General features: G+C 41.7%; 1 protein-coding gene across 8 annotated transcripts in view; it reads right to left on the bottom strand.

Annotated features, from left to right (window-relative positions):
- The window catches only part of ASPSCR1 (ASPSCR1 tether for SLC2A4, UBX domain containing), a 50255-nt gene that overhangs the window by 11458 nt on the left and 25706 nt on the right, over positions 1 to 13091 (bottom strand). For all 8 annotated transcript variants that reach the window (XR_005932347.1, XR_005932348.1, XM_041123345.1 and 5 more), the window contains 3 exons: positions 12163 to 12229; positions 11165 to 11227; positions 10812 to 10864 (listed from right to left, as the gene is read on the bottom strand). Coding sequence is in view for 6 of the 8 variants with exons in the window: in XM_041123345.1 (XP_040979279.1) it covers positions 10812 to 10864; positions 11165 to 11227; positions 12163 to 12229 (183 nt within the window). In the remaining 2 variants the exon portion in view is untranslated. The remainder of the gene's footprint in view (positions 1 to 10811; positions 10865 to 11164; positions 11228 to 12162; positions 12230 to 13091) is intronic.

Raw genomic sequence — 13091 nt, 5'->3', positions numbered from 1 at the left:
ACTCAGACATACAAGGAAGGCCCTCATCCGGACTGAAGTGCCTAGCCTTGCTCGAAGTCAGCATAAGAAGCAAGTACAGACAGACGGTTAACACACCTCACAAGACAAACAGGAGGTAAGACTGCTACCAAAAGCTAGTTAGATGAGAAAATCCTGAACAGTAAGTAAAGGGCTAAGACTTCATATAAGAAGGTGAATGCCATCCTCTGGGCTGGATGAATTTCACTATTAATTGCAATTTTCTTTGCTAGCGAGTGGAATAACCGCAAGGCCTGCCACTGGAAATACTTCCGACAGACTGACTCTGATGAAGTAATTTTTTCTGAAATTGGATTTAGACTCTTGCCAAAAGCAGAGAAGGCTTCACACTGCTCAATTCGTAGTCGGCTTCACTGAACAGATTTGCCAGATGTATGGCCCAAACTGGCATTAACAAATAGGATATGGAAACAGAACCAAAGGCAAAGAAAGGAACAAACAGCTCCTCTGGATCTCTGCCCCACAGTACACACCAGAGGAAACACTCAGTGCACTCTAAGATCTGATTAGAAGATCTAAATATTTATGTGGAAGCCTGTGGATTCCTTTAGCTCCTCTGAAGACAGATGGCCCTCTGCCCTCTTTGCTGCCTTGACTTTTCCAGTGGCTGGTATTCTTACCTTCTGCTGTTTCCTAGTATTAACTCAGCAATCAATGATTTTTTTCCACTAACGCACCCCAGATATGCACTACACAAATGCCTGTTTCTGGGAGGAGAAAGAAGCTAAGAAGCAACTCTGAAAAGCTCAGCTAGCCTAGAAAAACACAAACAAGCAACTAGAGCTGTAAGGAACCCAAAGCCAAGTGCTACAACAGGGAAGCCTGCAGTTGATCAGTTCTGGAGAGCAGAACATTATAAAACACTTCAAGGGACATGAGGATAAGGCAGCCAGCAAAAACAGCAATAACAAAAAAATCAAAGCAATGCCTTGAAGTCTTTATGGGTTCCAAAAACTCCACGTTGCTGCCAATCTGTGTGCTCACTATACTGTAAATACACACATATTTTAGGAGAATTCACTTCAGACAGTTCTTTCAGCCCAAGTATCTTGGCAAACAAGTTGACAATATTTGTCTTTTTTCCTGGTTTTGCTTGCAGCGTAAAGGTTCTCCCTTCATTGTAAGCGATCAGATTTAGAATGTGGTTCCAATCTTATCAGGTTGAATGGAGTGAGAGGGTGGAAAGAGAGCGGAAGTGTTGATAATATGGTACTCCACCATCTGCAGGGACTCCTGTTATTGGCTTCAGCACAAACTTCAGTCATTTATAAATATTTGAATGCTCAAATATGCTCACTTTACTGTCTCAGACACCATGCACTTTCTTCTTACAGACAGCACCAAGGCAGTCAGTCTATAGAGCAGAGGATAGCCTACTACTGCTAACTCAAGACCTGGGAAAGCTAGGTGCAAGTCTGTGATTCGTGTCTGACATTGGACAAGCAATCCCAAACAACCAGCTCCCAGTCATATCACAGAAGAAGCAACTCTACCCTCTACCCTAGCAGAGGGTGGGCTTGTGATACCATCAGAAATCATGCAGTCTCCATGACAAGAAGTTCCTAAAACATCTAGGCTGGCAGTGGTCAATGTCCAGAACACTTTGTGCTGGGGCTCAAGCAGGCTCTGCCTCCAACAGTCTCAGCAAAGACCATAAGTTTCTAGAAAATCCATTTGAAGTTCATCAAGAGAATTCCCATATCCTTGGAGGATGCTGCTAGAATTCCCTATGTACCAAGGCATTTCTCAAAGAAGAGGAGAAAACAGAAGGCAATTAAATAGCCTATGACTAAACTGAAGGGAATAAATAATTGGATGCTTCTCTGCCACAGTCCTGCTTAAAAGTAATAATAACAGTCCACTTACATTTAGACATGACAGCATCATATATTTTGAGAAGACACAAGGCAACCTAGAAAACCAAGAATGGACTGTGCAGAAGCCATAAGCCAACCTCTATTCCTTTACTCTTTGGTTTTCTTAACTATTTCTCATTTTCTGTTTCTCAAGAGTTTAAGCACCATACTTAGGGAACAAGAATCTAAGAAGTTCTTGAGAGCAAAAGGAGAATAAACTACATTAAAAAAATGGAAAAGCATATATGGAACAGAGTAATTAGACAAAATCTCATGTTTGAAAGTTAGGATTCTAAGGCTTATACGATTTCAATTACAGCTCACAGTTATCACTGAGATACTTAGATTTCAGTGCAAACTTCCTTACAATTGCCTTTGCTTCCTCTGAAAGTCACTTCATTCCTGAATAATGAATATACACTCCAGCAGTATTCTACAAAGCACCTACGGTCTACCTCTATTTTGGTGTGTTATCTTCTGCTCAGGTAAGACGCGTATGAAAGAGTGAACAGCCTGACAACATGGAAGTTAAATGTTGAAGAAATCCAGAATAGCTAGATACAACACAGTAGTACCTGTTTTGGAAGACCTGTTTTGAATAGAAACATAGGTTTCTAGTCATCTAAGAAATGTCCCATTAAAATCAAATGTCAGGTTATGTGCAGGCATCTTTGCAAGGGAATCACATCAGGTGCAAAGCATTCCAGGAGGCTATTGCTAACACTACTGACACACAGCACCTGGAGCAAAAGCTGTGAATTTTGGCAGTTACATGCTAAAACCAGACAAACTTAAAGAGCTGTACTACTGATAAAGACAACCTCCCTCCTCAACCTTTCACACATCCTCCAAAAAACAATACCTCAAAAAAGCTTGAGAAATAAGCTGTTCCATTACTTTACCTGTGCTTTCTTTTCCCTACGATGTCTGGAAGAACCATACACTCCACAGCACTTCATTCACATTTGCATCCTATGTATCAAAACACAGCATTATTCCAGAACAAGCTCTCACACTACGGAGATGCTGGGTGCTGTAAGGTCACCTGAGCATAAAAGCTCCTCTTCCCCCAGCCTGAAAGCCACACATTTTACAAAATACCTTAACCTCATGCCTTCTATCTTTACAGAGCAGCTCAGTCTTTCCATCTCTTTCCTTCCAGATAATGGAAACAGAAGGAGAGCTCTGACTAAAGTACAAAAGGTTTCCCTTCTACACACCACATGATGTCTGAAAGGGGCAAAGCCTTCACCTAACCCACCCATACAGAGCCTAACCCCATCCAGTGCAGGACCAGGCACTGCAGCCTGCTCTGCAGCCCTCAGCCCTGCAGAGAGTGTTGATACCGACCCGCACAAACTTCTTCCCAGACTGAAGATTTCATAGTTTGGAAGGCAATACTAGAGAGCAAGTGAAAAGCAGTGAGCAAGTCCTGTCCCCAGTGCTGCCCCACCTGGCCCAATACCAGAAATATCACCTCTCTTGCTCCTAGTCTGGGCCAGTGTCATTTTTACCGAGAGCACTGAGGCTCAGGCAAAGCAGCCCAATTAGTAACAGCCGCCTATAAAAAGGGCATCCAACAATAACACAGTTGCCAGGGACACGAAAGCCAGAGCAACTTCCTCACCCATTTCTTCCCAGAGAAGAAAGCCCCCTTCAGCCCCTGCCAAGCACTCAGATCTGCAGCAGAAGGGAAAGCCTATCCAAGCAGAAGACATTACAGCATGGGGCCTTCACTGACTCAAGGGAAAGTTAAAGATGAAAAAGGATTTACACCGGTAATGCGGAGCAAAGCTTCACCCAGAATCAGCTGACCTAAACTGGGATGAGGCACCATCCTAGTAAGTTAGAGCACTGTGGTCTCTGACAACCAGTACGGGTAACCAGAATGGTATGACAAGTTCTCGGCAGGAACTGTTTTTTTTCCTGTTTGATGCTTCATCCAAATAAAATGTTTATAAACACACAGAATCATTCCTGTCATAACAGACCATGACCTGAAAGGGCTGAAGGGCCTCAGGCAAGGGACACAGGCTACATGGCCACTGGCATGAAATACAGCTCTTTCAATCTGTAAACCCATTTTACATAATGGCCATTTTACACCCAGCTGCATCAAACAACTTCAGGGCTTTAATGCACATATTTATGTGCCCTTCCCTCAGCACACATTCCTGGCAGCACAGAAGCCATTGCCCCAAAATCTAAAACTCTAAAGAGACAGTGGAACCCCACCCCGTCCAGGCACACTTTTCTTTCTGCTCCCTCTCTTCACCCCATTTTATCCTTCCAAGTTGCCTCAGCCCCTTACAGCCTTCTCCCTTCTCACACCTCACCCTGAACATACAGGTATTTCTTTGCTCCTCAAACAAATCAATTCCCCTGCTGTTTCTTGCCAATCTAGCAAAACGACTTCCCTTATTGCTAAACCTCTACTGTGCTTACCTCATTAGAGTAGTGTTGCTAGCCTCAAGCATTTGAGTCAAATCATGCACTCATTTCCAATGCCCTAGGGCCCTGCAGTCAAGGCTAAAGCCTCCCTGAATAATTTGATTAAAAAAAATTTTTTTTTTTAAAGAAAAAAAACTTGATTACAAAAATGCTCTGGCCTGCTCCTTTCACCATCAACTCATTTTTGCAAGTCAGCTGTAACGAACTGGATGGGCTTTCCTAATTCTGGGGATAACCTTTTGAAAACAATAGCATTTTGAAATGTCACACTGAATGTGCATGGTGAAAAAATCTAGAAAGTTAAATACCTACAACTGCATACACATTTCCAACCATCTGAGGTTTCTGTACCACATGGGCTATGGGGACAAGGTACACTACAAGTATAAACTTTGCAAAGTTTATATACTGAACTGCAGGAGAAAAAATACAAAACTCAAAAGTGAGTTCTTTAAACTCACCATGAACTTTAGCAAGGTCGCCTGCAGAGAAAGTTTGCTTGGGTCCATTGGCATAACTGCATCAGCAAACTCTTGTAGCGTGTGAGCGACGTATGTGAGCAAAACCTTTACTTTCATGATGTTGCAGACACACGTTCCCTTCCAGCTAAAACCATACCCCTGAAAAGGTTACTTCCTTCAGCCCACCACTACCACCCATTGCAAAATACTAACAATCACTTGGATTTGCATGTTATGAGACTCTAATCCACCTCAGTCAAGAGATCTGAGCCTGCAAATGTCTGTTATTTAAACTGTTTATATTTATCCAACTCATGTAGAATGAAATAGATAGTAGTCCAGGTGACAGCTGTGAGAATAACTGGGGCAGCAGTCTCTTCAACTGACTCAGCTGTGACCAGCAGCTATGCATCCACTGCCTAAATTACTCAGATAAAGTTCCTTTAAAATGACAAACATCCACCTTAGGTTTTCAGCAGAAACATCTCGAGAGATAATAAAATTAGTATGCAAAAAAAAAAAAAAGCTTCTGCAGGACACCTGGTTAGAAGGACTTTGCAGTGCCCTTATTGTTTCACATACTTATTTTCCATTACCTATATGTGTCACATCATCACTTGCATAGTACAGAAGAACACACCATCTCATGAACAAGTTGCTTATACTTTGCATCTTTTTTCACAGACATGAAATGGTACACAGGATGTCAAATAGCAAGGGAAAAATCTAACAAATTCCACTGATATTATCAGCTGTTTTCTCCAGAACTCTAAGGCTCATACATTCTGTATTTTCTTTTTCTTAAAATTGGAGAATTATATACAAAAAAGTTCTGTTAATGAAATCATAAAGCTGAAAAAAACCCAAACCTTAAACACCTAACAGGCAGTAAAGTTACAAAGGCTTAATCATCCCAGGATATTCAAAGAAACAAGTCATATATACCAGTTTAAATCCTCTGCTATACATTAAATTTTGTGTATTGTTTCATGTGTATTAGTCCATTATCATTCAATCTACAGGGTAGTTGAGTCAATATAGGGATTGCTGTCGGGTCAGGTAAGTTGCCAAGGTAGCCTGGTCAGTCCACCTCCAGCAATACAAAAGGATGCAAGAACAACTGTATGCAGACCAAAAGTCTATTCAGTCCAGCCAGTATCCAGTCTCTAATAGTGAACAAAAAACACAGATGCACAGAGAAGACTATGCTTGCTCTTCACTTACATGGGATACTTTCCCCTAACACTATTAGCTAGCAATAATTTTCAGTTCAGAAGCTTCCTGAGATGGTTTCTATATATTGAGACTCTCAGTAGAGCGTCCAACTTTCTCTTCAACCAGTATATACTTTTACTATGTAGCACCCTGTGACAAGGAATTCCACACTTCAGTTTTCTGTGGTATGAACAACTACCTCCTTCCACCCATTCTAGCTCCTGCTCTCCTCACTTGATGGCACTCACTCTTGTACTGGACAGAGTAAGAAATCAATCCCTTTCAGCTTCTCCTTGATATGTTATTTCTCTGCCAGTCACATCTTTTGCAGACTGACAAGTCCTAGCCTACTTAGTCATTCTTTATGCAGGAGCCATTCCAGCCTCTGATGATCCTTATTCCCCTTCTCTGCACCTTTACCAGCTCCTTTTTAAGATGAGAGACGAGATCTGCACGCATTATTCAAAACGCAAGCAAATCCTGGTTTCATACAATGACACAGTGATGTTCTTTATTATCTATTTCGTTCTGAGTATTCTGGGTTTTGGGAAGGAGGTTGTTTTGGTTTTGACTACTATTCAGTAATGAGTTGATGATTTCATCACCTTAAGACTTTGCTCCAGAGTAGTAACAATCAGCCCAAGAGCTCACTGAGATGCATATGAAGTTCAAATTATTTTTCCTCACACATGCATCACTACATTTACCTACACAGAGCCAGCCGGTTAAGAAGAAAATGCCAAGTCATACGACTGTTAACTAACGTGATAATAATCTCTTCATAATGTCATGCTACAATCCGTAAAAAATATTTTAAGCATGAGATTTTACTTGCTTTCCACATTTTGCAAATAATTGTAATGATTCTGTATACCTAGATTATGTTTTAAAAATCCATTTTTCTTATAATTATGCCCAAATTCTCAACACAACCACTTTCTAATTACAGTCTAATTAGACTACACTGTGATTACATGGTGCATGAAAAAAATTTCTTAAATCAACTTTGGATTTGCCACCTTTTATCTTAATTGGATGTTGTTATTCTTTTGTGTTGACGCAGAGGAAGTGAGAAATGAGAAAAATCACCCCTTGAAACAGTCAATTTGCAGGAGAATTTTCAGCTTTCAAGCACCATTATCTTGAACTTCTGTCACCTGAAGACAGGCTAAGAGAGTTGGGGTTGTTCAGCCTGGAGAAGAGAAGGCTCCAGGAGACCTTATGGCAGCCTTCCAGTACCTAAAGGGGGCCTACAAGAAAGCTGGAGAGGGACTTTTTACGAGGGCATGTAGTGATAGGACAAGGGCTTTAAACTGAAAGAGGGTAGATTTAGATGAGATGTATGGAAGAAGTTCTTCACTGTGAGGGTGGTGAGGCACTGGAACAGGTTGCCCAGAGAAGTTGTGGACGCCCCATCCTGGAAGTGTTCAAGGCCAGGTTGGATGGGGCTTTGAGCAACCTGGTCTAGTGGAAGGTGTCCCTGCCCATGGCAGGGGGGGTTGGAACTAGGTGATCTTCAAGGTCCCTTCCAACCCAAACTATTCTATGATTCTGTGATATGATTCTATGAACAGTCACAGTTTTGTACTAACGTCAAGGCTTTGCACCTTTGCCATGTGACACAACAAGCAGTTCAATCTCGGGAAAGCCACTACAAATTGAAGATGCTTGACACTAAAATTGACCAGGTTCTTCACCAAGCTGTGATTTCTAAAGAAGTCTAAAAGACTGGGCTGTAAGGCACCTCGAAGTCTTTACAGAGCACTAATTTAACACAGTTTTTATGTTTCACAGAGCTGCCGCGAGGAATGAATTCCACAGTAAATGTCACAACTAGGAAACTAGGAAATTGCCACACATGTAACAAGCAGAAGTAATGGTGCCAGGTACGGAACAAAGGCTTTTACACAGCAAATTAAACAAAATTCCTGCCATAAAGTTTGTGATTCAAAGACAGGGAGACGTAATTATTTCTGTGGTGTTTCACTGAACAAGTTATGTTTCGGAAGACATCCAGAGAAACATTAGATGTATGCTGAAAAAGAGAAAAGAAAAAAAAAAAAACAAAAAAGAACAGTGTTGCGGGAGAGGGGGAAGTGGGCAAGGAGTAAATATAGGTAAGCAGAGGATTTTGAACTTTATTTAGAAGACAGACCAAAGCTAACAACGGAGACCAGAGACGGCATCAGAGGCTGGATGAATAGGAGGCAGATACAGGTCAGTAAAGAGGGTGCTGCATTCAATTTACTGAAAAGGCAGAGAAACCTCCTTCTCTGTGTGGAATGAGTATGGTATGCAAAGGATTTAGAGGCTAACCAAAAAAGCGGAAAAGAACGGTCACAGGAGATTTCAAGGTGGTAAGGACAGGCACATAAGCAGACAGGGTATTTTCCAACAGTGACTGAAAACAATGGAAGAAAGCAGCATCAGAAAACTATCTTGAATTCAAAGAAGCAACAAAACATCCAATAGAAAATGAACTGAGAATAGTAAAAGGTTCATTACAGAGGCAGATTGTGAGTCTTCAGCACCAAGGATATACTTAAACAAACAAAAAGCCCATCTTAAAGAAAAAATAAATAGTGCCAAAACTTGAAGCCCATGAGATTCTAGGGGAAAACATGGCATACGGAGTGGGGGAAGAGTATCACTTCCCACAGAGACACTGAAAAGAAAGCAGTATATTTTGTAGGGACACAAGTCTGAAGGCTGAGACAGGAAGTCAGGCAACACATCCCAGCCAAATCTTAGAAAAAGACAGAAAACCACCTATTTTATGCAGGAGAGCTCTGTTGGTGAGAGCTGCAGAGAGACCATGCTTTGGAATGATTAAAAAAAGCTTTCCAAAAAGCATGTTAGAAAATGTATGTAAAGGAACTCTAGAGGGATGTGCTCAGACATGACAGCTTAGGACCAAAAAAAAGAAAGAAAAAAAAAAAAAAAGAAAAAAGAGACAGAGAGAGGCTGAGAGTAGTGTGCTTGTGTCATGTCAGACCAGTCTGTACTAGTCACAGCTCTACAGCTGCTTCCTTTGCCTCAGAACTAACAAGTGCAGAACATTTTTTATTATCTGCTGTTCCTCTGAATGTTTTCCAAATATATCATTAGCAATGCAACCATAGCCAGTTTCCCCTTCGTGGGATTTCTCAGAAATCTGAAGACAAGATTTGTCCTTTGCATTTCCCATCATGGTTACCATGTGTGCCTTGAGACAAGTGTTTTGGGTGGCAGATGTGGGTGAGATGGCACAAGTCAGAGGAAGCTGGGAGAACTGCCTTCATGCCTGAATGGCAAAATGTCCTGGCTCAAAAACACAAAGCGCTTTCCACTGCTGTTTTCATTATTAATTAAAATACACAAAATGGCTTTGAAAAGAAAAATCGTTGTTCTCCCCACCCATGATGACATTATGTCTTACCAACACATACACTGTACCATTCCTGTCAGTGGGAGAAGCACAGCCATGCACGCTGTACATTTGAACAGAGGCCATGGTCAAGTAGAGAGTAGGAAGGCTGATAAAAACAGAGCGGTCCTCAGGCTGTAAAGCTGGGTGGAGGCCAAGAGCTACTGCATAGCAATTCTCGAACCACAGAACCAAACAGGGCTGTGATCCCCGAGAAGCTCAAGACTCACTAGGAAGCTAAACCTGTCAACTGCATAGTGACAATACAAGGAACTCCATCGTCAATAAAACCACTCCCAAAACTTCAAATTTCAGCGAAGAATTCTTAACAGGGTGTTAGCAAGGGAAGAGACTTCCCACTGCGAACACAGAGATCCACACCTTGCTTCCCTGAACATTCAATAGTCTAAAAGCAGCTGCATGTGTATCTCTTCCACATGGCCTGGTCAGGAAGTTGTGGAATTTGGAAAGCTCCATTACAAACAACTTCAGAGGCATGCTAATCCCTACCTAATTCACCATGCTGCCTGAAAAGTCCCTTTCTCTATCCCTTTCCCTGCCCCACCCCTTCTGCTCCCTCAGGGGGATCAAGCAAAAACTCTCACTGCAGTCTGCTTGACCCTTTACCCTGCAAGTGATCTTCAGAGCATCACTCTACAAATGTCCATGAAGTTCTGAATGACAGCCCATTTTAAACACCATGAGTCTGGGGCAAAGTCACTGGCAAAATCACCCAACCAGTCTCTTAACACGTGTATGATTTACACAGCCAAGAGTTTCTGACCAGAGACTTCAAGACCACCTTATCTGACATTTGCAAAAAACCTCCAGGAATCTGGATTTGAAAAAGCTAAATTTCAGCCTTTGAGAAAAGTTACACATCGAGAGTACATATTCCTAAACGTACAAGCTGGCTTAAAATAAATTCTCACACAGTGATTATCAAAAAGGTCAGATTTTTGTCTAATATGGCCTCTAGCTCCTGCTGTAGAAATTGAAAACAGTTACCTCTCCAGTCTCACATCTCCTACTATACTAAACCAACTACAGATAGAGCAAACTCACATTAGCTCAGCTCTTATAATAACATTTCAAGGTTAAATACAGTTCAGACTCCATAAGGCACTGAGTGTATGTATGAAACAATGCAAACCCCCCCCCAACCCTGCCACGATATGCCAGTGCATATTGTTGCACGAGGTGGACCTCTTCTGGTGAAGAGCTTGTGCTCCAAAACACCTGGTTCCATTAGTCTTGGCTAAGCAGAAGCCTACAGGGATCACAACATTATATGGCTTCTTTTAAAAGTAACTAAAGCATATGGCAGGGTGAAGGGGAGCAGCAAGTCAGAAAGAATCACAGAGCACACATGTGAGTCCTTACCTCAAAGAGTGTCAAACTTTCATCGTTCAAGATGGTTCTGGGAGGTGCAATAACTGAAGTTAAAAAACAAGTTACAAAACAGGACCACCCAGCAACCAAAACAATAAATATAGCAGGTATGGGAGGGATTACTGCTCTTTAAAGGAGTGACACATTCACACTGCCCACATAGGCTTCTTATTAGGTGGAAGCATAATGTGGCTAAGTGAGCAGGTTCTATGAACTCTGAGGCTGTATTTAGGGAAGGAATTCCTCCCCAGGTCATACCTCATGGCACCACAAGATCGCATATGCACCACAGCTAGGAACAGGCTTTGTAAAGTAAGGCCAAATATTACCAACAGCACACTCACACAAGTAAAATGGCAAGTCTGCATCTGCAAGGTGGCTTCTGACAAAGTCTCTCAAAATGCCAACTGTGAAAAAAGGAGAGAAAGGTTTACCAAATTACATTTGTTTCTTCAGATGCCGGGGAAAAAAGGCAAACCTGCAACAGCAGAATTGCCCTCTACAAGGTCTGTAGATTGCCTTTTCCTCAAAAGAACACTGTTACACTGTTACAAATATCTTGGAGAAAAACAAACAAACAAAAAAAAACCACTTAAGACATGCTGGTCCCTTAGCAAAATCTAAGGATGCCAGTAAAGTTCTTCCTAGGAAATCCAATACCAGCCGCAAGATTTGCAGAGGCCAGCCAGGTGAGACTCTGGTAACTAGTTATTAGTTCTTGTTCCATACAAAAGTATAAAAAAAAATTGTGTAGGTAACCATCACTGCCAGCTGAGAATAAGAGGATCTCCATTAACAATAGTAAGGGCTACTTGGTGTATGGTCTGACCACCTTTTGTCAACTGACAGAGGCAGAAAGGTTCATCCCCTGTTATTCTTATTACAGTAGGTAAAGCTTTTTCTTCTTCCTGTTTTTTTGGTTTTATTTTGGACTGGGGGAGGGAGTGTTGTTGTTTTTCCCCAAAAACTTTTTAAGGGCTAACATAGAGGAAGTGTCTAAACTCATGTCAGTAACATACCAGTTGGACACAAACAATGGGATGTCAAGTGGGACAGTTTCTTGAGCACAAGTATTTTGTCATCATGTAGCCTGACAGTCTCCATCAAGTAGTCCTGAAAATAAACTCCCCTTAACTAAGTTAATTACCCCAGACTCTTTTCTCATCCCGTTCAGGGGCCCTATAAGGACAGTGTAACTAGTTACTGCTGTTTTTTCAGAGCAGTATTACTTCACTGGACAGCAGAAAGATCTGTCCAGAGCCCCTCTCTTTTGTCATGCAACTAATCAATGATGAGAGAGGTTAGCTGCAGCTACACAGACTGAAGCGGAGATTGCTCTTACCAGTTTCACTAGGACGGAAGAACCCCTGTAGAACGTGACGGTCTGGAAAACGGACTCTCAATACCACCTAAGTTAGAGGCAAAGCACATTAGGTCAGTTGCTTATGGCTGTTCTGTAACACCTGTCCTTGGCTTAGAATTTGCAAGCAAGTTTTGGGTTTTGTTAAATGGGTATATTTGAGATATTTACTCTACAGGGGCAGAAGAGCATACTGGCTAACAATTACTGTGCAGCTCCTTGGAGAACGTGGGCTGCCTGGCTTTCACAGGCTGTAAGAGAGCTGATCTATAGAAACAGCGTGATGTACAATGCAGCAGCACTTATTCAGAGAGTAGGAGCTCCCTGTGCTAGGTGATGCACAAAGTAGAAAGTCACCCATGGACAGGTACAGATAGTGTATCAGCACTCTGAAGTGTCCATAGCAGCAGGAATCCTCCTGCAATAAATCTGAAGTAACTCATACTATTCCATTTCCACCATTGGTCAGAAAGCACTTAACTTGGGAACTCAATCTCTTATTTTTTTGCAATGAATCACCAAAGACAAAAACTGCATTAGGATTGTACTTGCAGAGTAAGATATCTCCAATCTGTAACATCTTATCATTTAACTTGTAATGAGATACTATCAAAATGTCAGAGTCTACAGAAAAGAGGCAGTCAGGAAAGCTCAGTCATACAGACTGATGTGCGCACAACATAAGGGGTTTGAAACATCTGGAACAAAATAAAAGGAGCTATATTGCCTGCCACTCAACCACATCATTACAGGACAGCTGATTTTACATGGTACAACTGTTACAGAAGTTCCGCAAACAATTAACAGGGATGGGAATTTGAAAAGTCTTCTTCTAAGTAGCCCAAGATCCTATTGATCACAACTCATTCCTAAAGTTACTCAACCCCCAAGTCTGGACTAGCCAGAGGGAC

Source organism: Aquila chrysaetos, chromosome 5, assembly GCF_900496995.4.
Source record: "Aquila chrysaetos chrysaetos chromosome 5, bAquChr1.4, whole genome shotgun sequence".
NCBI classification, from domain to species: Eukaryota; Metazoa; Chordata; class Aves; order Accipitriformes; family Accipitridae; genus Aquila; species Aquila chrysaetos.
The sequence above is the reverse complement of the archived record's forward strand: the minus strand, read 5'-3'. Positions and strand labels throughout refer to the sequence as shown.